The sequence below is a fragment of the Chaetura pelagica genome, unplaced genomic scaffold (genome assembly GCF_000747805.2).
Source record: "Chaetura pelagica isolate M959 unplaced genomic scaffold, ChaPel_1.0 scaffold364, whole genome shotgun sequence".
Taxonomy (NCBI): Eukaryota; Metazoa; Chordata; class Aves; order Apodiformes; family Apodidae; genus Chaetura; species Chaetura pelagica.
This window is the reverse complement of record NW_009953089.1, coordinates 1,855,909-1,867,546: the sequence shown is the minus strand read 5'-3', so window position 1 is coordinate 1,867,546 and position 11,638 is coordinate 1,855,909. Positions and strand designations below refer to the sequence as shown.

The 11,638-nt window shown below is 37.3% G+C and overlaps 1 protein-coding gene across 1 annotated transcript; it reads right to left on the bottom strand.

The window, feature by feature from the left end:
* Window positions 1–2,710: 2,710 nt before the first annotated feature.
* On the bottom strand, window positions 2,711–11,242 carry LOC104388182 (chromosome unknown open reading frame, human C3orf14). Its single transcript, XM_009997009.1, has 4 exons — window positions 11,190–11,242; window positions 10,343–10,466; window positions 5,548–5,625; window positions 2,711–2,845 (listed from the first exon to the last, which is right to left on the bottom strand). Exons 1-4 carry the CDS (start codon window positions 11,240–11,242, stop codon window positions 2,711–2,713), a joined length of 390 nt encoding a protein of 129 aa, XP_009995311.1.
* Window positions 11,243–11,638: the final 396 nt, after the last annotated feature.

The window sequence follows — 11,638 nt, the reverse complement described above, 5'->3', positions numbered from 1 at the left end:
ATTTTATCATTTTCTGGATGCGTTCCCTTGTACTTTTCCAGGCACTACTTGTCCTACTGCTTCTAAAGATATGTTGCATTACAAAAAAAAAAAAGTAATATCTTTCTTTGAAAATAGGACAATTTCATTTTAATCTCTTCGCCCAGTAACAACCAAATAATCAGAACCACGGTATCTGAGCAGTTAACTGCAGCACAAAAACTACACTAACACTGCCTGCAGGTGCCTTTCACAGCACAATCCTTGCCCATCCAGCTGCCATGCCCTGATAGTCCACACACTTTGCTTTCCTTCCATGAGAAATCAAAAGGGACAAGGAGATAGTGAGCATCTGCATTGTGTCCCAGTGTTTAGGAGGAGTCCAAAGAGATAAAGACCCAGATTACTCATACCTATAAAGTGCTTAGGGGCCCAGATTTTAGTTAAGTGATTTCCCTTTGGAAGCAAAGACAAGGATGAATCCTAGTCTTTGTTAGCAGCTAAGTGCTCACCCATCCTTTTATTTTGGGCATCCTGTGTAATAGCTTTTCCCTCCTTGTCTGCTCAACTGGTTCCAATTATTTGCTTTCTAAATTTGAGTTCTACAATTCTAAGAACCACACACATTCCCACTAAATCAGATTGAGACCCAGACTGTGATCTTACAGAAGAAAATATTACCAACTTGTCTTTGTGACAGAACACTGAGTAGGTATAAAATTGCAATGGTCTCTATGCCAGGTTTTTTGTTGTTGTTCGGTGGGGTTTTTTTAAGCTCTCTGCTTGTAAGATGAAAGCCTAATTTGATATTTTTGTAGTTATATAACAGTTCTAATATTTTGTGACATTTTGTATTGTGACACTATAGATGAAATTGTCATCGGACTGACACCCTTTACTGTTTATTCCTTAATTACAACTGTTAACAACACTGCAGAGAAGTGTGCTAATCTGCCATCACATATTATGAAAACAACGTTATTGTTACAAACACCAACACCCACTCAACAGGATATTTCTAAGATGGCAGTTTCTGTAAAAACTTATCAGTTTAATGGACACTTCAATAGAAAAAGTTTTACATGAACTCTTAATATTCCTTTTCAAAACATACAATTTTATAATGCAGCTGATGTTTTGATTTTACTGTGTCAGTGATTCTTTAGCTAATTTAAATTCAGACAAAACCGGGTGCCTAATTTCACAGAGAACACTGTCTGCAGGTGTTGATCATCAAAGACTACCCAGACTTACTGCAGCTTTCATTTGGAAGTTAGTTCTCTAGTTCTGACTGGACCATGACCTCCCCACAACCAGCTAATCAGTGAATAACTTACCTATATTTAATTAACTAAAAGAACATGAGCTTTTTAGTGCACAGATCCAAAGCAGTCAGGCTATTTGTGAGAAATGTTGCTAATAAGTACCTCAGCTTCAATAAAAGCCATTAAAATATCCCTACTATTAACAATAACATCTCTGTAGCATGGAGATGCATAGATCAGTTCACTAGTAGCTGAGCAAAATTTGTAATTTTCATATGCTCAGACACTGCCAGACCTAAAATACTTTCCTCCTAGTTTCATGTTGGAGGTGGAAGTGTGTTGTTGCATATGGGATTAAATTTTAACAGTATATTGACTCAAGCCCAGGCTCTTAAATTATTTTTTTAATTTATTATTTTTTCCTAGGCTACCTTTGCTTAGGGAGGATGAAATTTCTGCAGGCCAAGTCACACACCTGGAAGGATCTTTCACTGAACTGACACTTTAAGAAGCACTGCACTAGAGCAGTGAAATTTTCATGCCGAGTTAGCCCACTGAAACTGCACCTCTGTAGGAGGAAGTAAAGGAGCTATTCAGTGGCTGAAAATGAAGATATCATTTCCTCTGCTTTTATATATGGTGGGTTCTTCTTGGGCATGCACTGCCAGCCACCTTTCAGCTTGCTTCTTTCAAACTTTTCATGCCTAAGCAAAAGGTCTCACTTGTAGATTATGCCAACATAAAGAAAACAGCATTAAGAGCAGCCTAGAAAAAAAATAAATAACCTAGAGATTTGTTAACTTTTTCTTGTCTTTACTCACCCATTAGACAGGAAATATAAAGTAGGCAGCAGGAGGCTGGGAAAAGCAGCAGTGTTACTGGGTTGAGGTGTAGGAGAAATGAAAGTGGCAATGACAAAAAACAGGGAGAGGAGGATGCAGAAATTCAGCGTGTTCTTTCTACAACTGCTCTCATGAAGGCTTTTACACTGATTTCTGGTGCTAAACCAAAGCTGCTCTGCCTGATGCCAACAGCCTGTCTTTCCCATTACTAGTGAATTCCTCCTTTCTCCCCCAGCCACAAAGACACACACAGCACAGATGACTGCAGTGAAGAAAGATAATGCACAAATGTGTCTTTACTTCTTGCACTTCTAGGCAGAAGCAGAAGATTAAAAATAATCTAAAACTCTTCTCATACCGAAAAAGCAATTGCTTTGGTTTCTATGCACCAGTGTTGCTCACTTTTGATCCCAGAAGTCCCTTTGAGGACTGTTTCTCTACTATAGCACAAATATAAAGATTTGTACATCATGTGACAATGGAAGCAAATAATCCAATACAGTTTTCATCTGCATGATTTACATTACAATTTAATGGTGTGATATTCTGTTGGCTGATCTGGCTGACCTTGTCTGCTCAAGACATAAACTACAAAACAAAATGAAACCAGAGTGTTTATTTTTGTTAATCTTCTTCTGGGTAGCTCATGTTCTGTTTTGTAGTTTTCGTTTTCTTAAAACCAATAGGAACTTCGGCTCTTCCTAAAAGAAACTGTTCCCACTTGGGAAGAGATTCTTTGACTGATGCCCAATAGAGAGTCTGAGAAAGATATAAGAAAAAATAAACTTAATTTCAAAATCTGAGTCAGTCAGTTTAAAAACAATACAAATATGCAATGCATTATTAAACACTGACTTATGAGTGAAACAATAACAGAAAAGAACAATGTACTTACACATGAAATTTCAAATTTCCTGTATGATACAAAGCAAAAGCCTGGAAAGATTTCGTTCTGCAGCATGAACTGTGACGTGACTGAATGTGCCCTCTTGTGGTAAGCAACAGTTTAGACCCTCACAGTACCTTTAACAAAATATTTTCGGTGATAATAAACTATCCCAAAAGCAGCTTTTATGTTTAAGTATGTATGTTAGTGCAATCTAAATTTAAAGTGGAAAAAAATTGTTTAATGTGCTATGTAAATTGGTTGTCCTAGAAAAGCCTGCAGTAATGTAGTTGAAAATATTTGAGTAAAAATTTAGGCATGATACATCACTGACAAAGTAATTGGCTCCAGTATCTGGATCACAAACAGGAAAAAAAAAGCGCTGTATACTTATCACTGTGGATTATCTAACACTTTTTCTGCATTACAATGTGCCACTGAGTAATAAATTCAACTTGTGATTTATGTGTGGATCAGCATTCACCATTTTAGTGTTTGCGTCCTAAGGATAACTTAATTGTTTGCAGGATTTTAAAGAAGTGAAATGCCACGTATCATTCTTTTTCCACTGGGAACAAAGAGCTGTATTAAGCCTTCCATCCATCCAACAGTGTAAGTATATTTCTAGACATAGATGTCCATTCAGAAAAAAGTAATTTTCTAATAGAAAACATTTCTAGTACATATGTATTGAGCCTTTTTAAAATTTACTTGCTTAAGTATACAACGTGGAAGACGTGTTCCACAAAACTGAACATCTCCCTGCAGAATATTAGATTCCTGGCTAATCATTTTGATCCTTACAAGTAACTCAGATATAACAGTTATGGCTCTTGCAGGTTTACAAAAATATTTTCTTCAACAGATTTACTCAAAGAATCTTTTTTGACAAGCATATGTGCTGTCACACAAAACTACTCCGACTTAGCAAGCTGGGGATCCATTATAGCCATAACTTTCAAAGTATATTAATACAGACACATACATGGCTGAGTGAAATATGCTCAGCAGCATTTTGGAACAAAGCACACACAGGAATTTTGAATCATGAAAGAAAGTTTTCTTTTTTGACTATTTATAGCACTCCTCTTTAGAAGTATAAAAAAGGCTGAACCAGGATCTTTTCCTTCAAATAGCAACTCTATTCTCTCTAAAATTCAACCACTGCTGCAGAGTGTAGATATCTCTGCAGCCATAAGCAATTCCTCTGCATTCTGCAATTTGTGCAGAATTTGGTCTACATGCTGCAAGCAGCTTCACACCTAACACAGGACACAGGGAGCAGCAGCCCAAAACTGATCCAGACAATTCTAGAGGTGCCTTGAAAGTCCTCTAGGAGCTTCAAACTACTTCAGAACACAAACAAAATAGATTTGTTAGTAACTCATCATCTTCCTTAGTATCATTCAAGACATACAGGTATCCAGGAAAAAAAATACCCTTTTTGCCTAAAATTCCTACAATAAAAATAAATAAATAAATATTTGTATATATATGTGTGTGTATATATATATATATTTCTATATATCTCATTGGATGGGCATCCTCAGTGTGCATCCTGTCACAGTGATGGCATTAGGCTATTTACAATGTGCAATGGCCAACAAAAACTTTTCACAGTAACCAGAACAGGAAATAATGCCTCTCCCCTAAGTGATGGTCTAAGCTTTACTACATTTGCCCAGTAGGTGTGAAACTAACATACAATACACCTCTCTTCACAGGAGGACAGCTCTAAAATCTATCCCCTTCCTCTCCTCTGACAGCACAAAAAATACTGTGGAACACTCCACACTGCCGTGCTTGTGGGAGCTAAGCCACCATACAAGGAATTACCCACAACCCACTGGTGCAAGAAACACAAGCAGGAATCTGCCTCAGTGGCCTTGGGGTTAAGTTGTTTAGTTTGCATCAGGAAGAACTGTGCTCCTATTCTCAGGACTGTTCCTGTCCTCATCATTCATTCATCACTGGATAAGCCTGATAAAACAGTCTTGAGACCAGGGAACTGAACTTTTTACATTGTGTCAGGACAATACTTAGTTTTCAGAGTGACTTCCTATTAAACATTGTTATCTTTCAATAATATTTTAGGATTCCAGGTTAAGAAGGAAAACGTGAGCAGTCCTGCTGTACCAGTGCTTCTCACAAGCTCTCATAAAACCATAAAATAACTCTGAGAAGTAAAAGTTTCTCTGTTCATGCTGATAAACTGTCAACCCTGATTTATAAAGATGATAATTTATGGCAAACTGACCATATAAACCAAACTAAATAGCTCTCACATAACTGCAGTAATCTTCTGATCTCCACAATAATTTTTATATCCAACTTAATTTTAAAACAGATATTCGTATAGATCTGAAAGCTGCTAAATATTTCCACCAGAATGCTCCAGAATCTAGGGACCTTGCCCCAGAATTTAGGTTCAGCTTGCTACAGTACACAGGCCTTTGGCTATACCAGTCACTGGATTTTAAAATCAATTATTTTCACTTTAAGAACATGCTTCAGGGGGGAAAAAAGCAAAATATTTGGTAAACAGCAAATAAAAAGACAGAATTCTAGGACTTACTTCTAACTTAACAGTATCGGGATGTGGAAGTAATTTTTTTACTCTTTCTTGCAGCTTTTTTTTAGCTGCTTGTATATCCTAAAACACAGGCAAAATACATTTTAGAAACACCAGGAATATTAAAAGGAAAGCACACACTCACAAAAAGACAATTTAACTCTTTACAGCTAAACAGCATTCAAATAAAACCACTGAATTTCAAACCTTTTACTTAGTCATTCTGAATACAACTTGTACTAGGAAGACTAACATCCTATAGATTCTAAATATGTTTGCTGTACCTTTTTGATATAAGAACGAACTTCATGAGCACACAAGACTGTTGCTGTAAAACACCTGCTGTTCTTTCTGGACACTAGGGTATATTACAGTGAAATTCTGCTTTCTAAAGCTTACAAAAATGGGGGGGGAACAGAATGGCTTTCTCTGTGCTGCATGAAGACTGAACTATGTATTCTAGCTACTGTAACTGTAAAGTAACTAGGCAAATTATGTGCAAGATCCTTACTCCTCAAGACAAAGATGACTTGCTAATATGCATGCATAACATGTGCACAAAAATGGAGAGCTGCAGCAAGCTGTTCACCAGACAAACTTGGATGACAATGCACCTCACATAGCTTTCTCACAAAAAATCAGTATTTGGGTTTCTGTTTGTCCAGTGGATGCGTGCTGGATTCACAAAGGCCTAAATACATTTCTAAAAAAAACAACAACCCAGAAGGAACCAAAAAAACAACAGCAACAAACAAATCAAAACATCCCCCCAAACTAACCGCCCTCCCCTTTTAAAGTTCTGACCCATTCTTGTGGGCTTAGTTCCATACCCAAACATTGAAGAGATTGAGTGGTGGGCAGATGAAGAGAGACAGAAAGGGACGTGGGAGTGGGGTGTGAAGAAGCCAAAGCTGAACAGAGTGGAGGGGGAAAGAAAGTATAGCAGATGGCAGAGTTGGGAGCAGAGAGCGGGTGTGAAGAGTACAACAGAAAAACTAAATGAGAGAGGAAATTCCCCAAAGGGACTTCCCAAATATTCACCATCACTGCCGTTGAAAAGAAGAGTGAGATTCTGGAGGAGCATATCCACAGGAGAGACCAAACGTGATTACTCCTATTGAATAATAGCCAATCTCAATACATCAATAAGTAAACCCTGCTCGACTCAAGTTTGAAAAATGAGTAAAATTCAGTTGAGTATGATTAATAAAAGCAAAAAAACAGCCTTGTTGTTAGCTGAATTTCAACTTAGTGTTGCAGATGCACCCAGTTCATTCAGTTTACACTGTTAATCTTATTTTAATAACTCCTTTTACAGTATGAACGTATTTTCTGGTTCATGATTCCAAACTTAATCCAAGCCAAACTGTTCTCCCTTTTTTACAGCAAAGTGAACTGCCTTGTAGGAAGCTAAAGGTTGTCTGAAAACGAGCGAACTTAAGTCTCAGATTGATCCAAATCCTCAGAAACAGCAAGTGGCTGCACCTTTTCAGGTGAGAAAAACCTAACAGGGATAAACATAAAGTGGGAATATGAGCAAAGATGAAAGCCATTTGAAGTCGTGATATCGAAATAACAGAGGGCAACACAGACTTAACAAACCCAAGCAAGGAATTCCTCTGTTGCATGTACTTAGAACAGGTACAAAACTAGGAGCACCAAGGTAAGCTGGTATCAGTATGGCTCAGACCAAGTCTGGAGAAGTTATCACCCCACTGAAAAGAGGGATCAAGCAGTAATGTTCACTTCCTATTCTTCCATAGGATTTACCTCATTTCTGAATCCTTCTTCCTAATTCCTGTAGGAATTTTCACAGGAAGGATGAACATCCATCAAGATCATTATTTCTTTATATACTCAGCTAAGCAATTGGAATGTTTATGGTCATAGGAAATGAGTGTCTTTCAGGCAAGAAAGGAGACATCAGTTGTGCATATATGTTTAGTAGAGAAGGTCACTTTGGCATAGCCTAGATATTGGATGTGTCTTTTTGTTGCTCGCTCTAGTTTGTATGTTGTGCAGTCTATTGTCATTCAGAATCCTGATTTAATGACAGACAGTGAAAGAAATTTTTGCTGGAAGGTGTAGTATGCTTTAGAAAATAACTGTAACTACTGAAAAGATTAGATGGCACATCTTGTGTGTCTATACAACTGGGAAGCTTTGCATGAAAAAGAAATCCACATCATCAATATAAAAATAAATACATCAGCAGTGTAAACCTTGGAAAAAGCCCAGCAAATCTAGTGTGTCACAGTATGGAAAAAAAGAGAGCATCTTACCACGCTTCCCCTAAAACCACAAGGACTGGAACTCAAACAATTCAAGACCCTTCCCCAGAGGTAAAATGGAATGGCCTGACACATGCATCATGTTTAAGGGACCAAATTCAGCTGTCACTTATATTGATATCAGCCTGCCAGAATCCCACTTAAATAATTGTAGAACTACATGCCTGTGAAGGAAAGAAAATTTGGTCTAACCTTCCAAATACTAACTAGTATATAGCATATTCTTTAGTTTCTATTTCATGTTACAAGCTGTTACACAGTAAAACATATTTCTAAACACAAGAAATACTACTGACAAACAAATGTCATCAATTAGATTATAAATACTAGTCTAATTTTTGCTTTTATTACAACAACATTATATAAGTACCAAATGACAGATTTCCCTAATCTGCAGTCTCCCTCTAAAGACATCAAGGAATATACTCTGGTAATTATGTTAAAATGCTGAACAAGTGCTTAAAATGTTAAAATTTAAATTAAAAAAAAAAAAAAAGCTTAGCTCCTTGCTTCCTACTGATTAGAAAATAAATTAATTTTGAAATGCTTTCCTGTGCATAAATATCAATAAGCAGGGAGAAAGGAAAATGTCTTTTGCTATGATCACACAGTGAAAACAACCGATTTTGCTTACACGCAGAAAAACAGAAATGCAAATAAAAAAATAACACTTCATCATGTCCATGTATTTTTGAGTAGGCCAAATCAACAACTCTCCACATGGTAACTGTGAAATGTACAGTGCCTGGTATCAGGAACAATATTCTGAAGCTGGCACATTAATCAGTCTTGTTTTCAAGCTTCTCATATATTATTCTGCATAGATTTTTTTTTTCCTGTTTTCTTCTGTTATCAGAAAGCATCTGCAGGAGAGCATGCCTGTTAAAACTAGTATAAAATTAATAGATTTAAACTGATTTATGCTACTTTATCCTGCAACAGAATTTGTTTTGATACATATGTTTTTGCTTTTTTTCCATACAAACACCAACATTTTTGACACTTGAAAGGAACAATTTTGAGGATGTGACAGAAGATGGCAAATATCTGTTTAACTATAAAAATATTTACACTCTGTATATGCCTGAGCTATTGTTAAGATTTCCAACACAACAACCTCTCAGCATGCAGAAATATAACCTGCATTGATTATGTTCCCCTGTATATGCAAACTGAAAATGCATTTATAAAATACAAATAATTTATAAAAAGCTGTATTTACAAAATAAAAATCTATTATATAACCCATATAGAAAATGAGACTCATAATGGGTGAAATTGCTAAATCAATGGAGCATGAACTATGGAAAAAAAAATAAACCATCCACTTCTCCCCAGCCACTGGTTTGATTGTCCCAGCCTAGAATGCACCAATTTACCAGAGTCCAAGTTGAAAAATCTTCCTTGCCACAAAACAAATAAGAAGGCATCCCTGATGAACTGCCTTGTCTGTCACTCCTTAAATATAACTTCTATTGAAATACAAAGAGGGCCTGCAAGAGAATGATATCTGCCCAAAATGTCAACGTTTAAGATCTTAACCAGACTCTGCATGAAAAAAAACAACAAAAAAACCCCTGCTGACATATCTTGTAGATTTCTAGAGTAAAGCTTATTGTTTCAATAAACATAATACATGCAATATGGACCCCTAAAAAGTAAGAGTTTAAAGAAAATGCAGAAGAGGTGTGGTTTTCTGCTCTTTCCTGAACAACAAACAAACATTTTCAAAAGCATTCTCACATCAGTGGTCAAGTGCAATCTCTTCAAACTCAGATGCCTAAGGTGTGGGGTTCCAGAAGAGGTTTTAGCATTTCAGTCCCTGCCATCAAACCTAGATTTTAACTGCCCATTCTCAGAAGTCTGCTCAATTTATGCAGGAAACACAAACCCTACCTAAATAGGACAACAGGTATGTAGAACAACTATTAACATTATTAACAGTATCACCACTAGGAAGAGCCAGAAACCCCAAACAATGCTTTTACAGACTTGCAAGTGAGATTCTTGAAGTCACTCTACACCTCTTCAAAGAAAAACATTAAACTAAGAACTTCTTCCACAGCTTCACACAGTCATAGTGGGAGAGTAGTTCCTACCCTGGACAAATCATTACAGGTTGGTCAGCCTCCATTTCCAACCATACACCCATATCTTGAATCAAAGTGTAATGGTACTGTAACTGTTGTCAGACTCCTAATTTCCCTTAGGCAGACATAAAATAGCATGTGTTGCACCTCTACATGTACTTAAAAACTAAGGAGAAAAAAACCCCACAGAATAGCAGCTGCCACCACAAGGCTCATCTAAGAAGGGCATGTGAAACAGGTAGTGAAGCTATCAGATAATAAAGACCTGTCATTTAATACTTTTGCTCAAGTTCTAGAAGAAGGAAATGTATATAGGAGAATTCAAATGATAACTATAGAGCAAACACATTTTAAAAATTCTCCAAGCTACATAACAGTGACATTTCAGTGCAGTTCCTGGTAGTTGCAGAAACTTACATTTAAAAGTGCTGCATTCCTTTTATGAGCTGCATCAGCTGCTTGAGTTTGCCATGTCTTTTTAGTCTTTTTGTCTCCTAGATAAGTCTCCATCTGCTGTAGCAGCTCTGATCTCTGAGACAGTCTACAAAGGAAAACATTTTGCTAAGTGGGTAGAACATTTTGCTCAGGAGCTAGAAAATAACCTTTTTACCTTACCCAGTTTTCTCAAAACTATGGGGCTAATTAAGCCTGCTGTAGGGTGGGTGTGCTGGGGGAGGGAAAAGGTACAGAAAGACACCACCTGCTGTGCTTGTATGAAGCTATAACGTTGCACCCAGCAGTCCTCATATGCTAAGGTGCTTAGAAGCACTGAATCTCCCAGAACAGAGAGGACAGGGTGGGCTGGGGTGACTTGATCTGTACTCCTCTCGCCCATTGGCAAGTACTAGTTGTTACATGAAAAGCAGATTTTTCTGAATCATTACTGTGTTTGCCTCACAATCTGAGTTCACAGGGCAACAAAGAAGCAACTCTATAATTGTAGAGCAAAAGAATCCAATTACCTTCCCCAAATGTGAATTTAATGGTGATGGAAGGTTAACAATGGAGATCTTAAACCAGTACCACCATTGGAAGTCAAAAACCTCATCAACCTGACTACCCTTAACGGCAATTAGGGATGCTAATTCCAATAGTTCATGAAGAAAGAGTGCCACCTCCTGGAACACCAACCCCTTGTTGAAATAGCACTGTGCTCTGTGCAGAACCTAGACTCAGGTCCCCAGGCTGGCCATGGGCAGTGAGGAAGGTCCCACAAGACCACAACACAAGCTGCTGCCAGGCACAACACCGAGACACTACTTACATTTCTTCATGTCTTCTAGCAAGGTGAGCCTCCTGAGCCAAATAGGATGACATTTTCAGTTGTTTGCCCCAGTTTTGTCACTATTAAAGGGAAACCAAGTGAAATTAAAATCTTACAAAGACACACATGAACATACACTTTTCAGTATTAAACAAAGCTGTGTTAAAAGCTTGCAAGCATGATATTCACATATCACCTACCTACACAAAACCTGCTTATAAGTGTTAATATTCATCACAAGACAATTTTACATTATGCTTTGAATACATGCACATGACTTATGTTCACAATATGTTTTAGGAAAACCTTCCTGAATTCTAATAATTTATGAGCTAACTAAAATCTGACTTCCAAGTTTCAGAGTTCACAAGAAGTTTTCTCAAGTTTCAGACACTTCCAGCTGCACAGGCAAACTTTGTGCTTGCATAATGTGCATTACTGTCTACCTT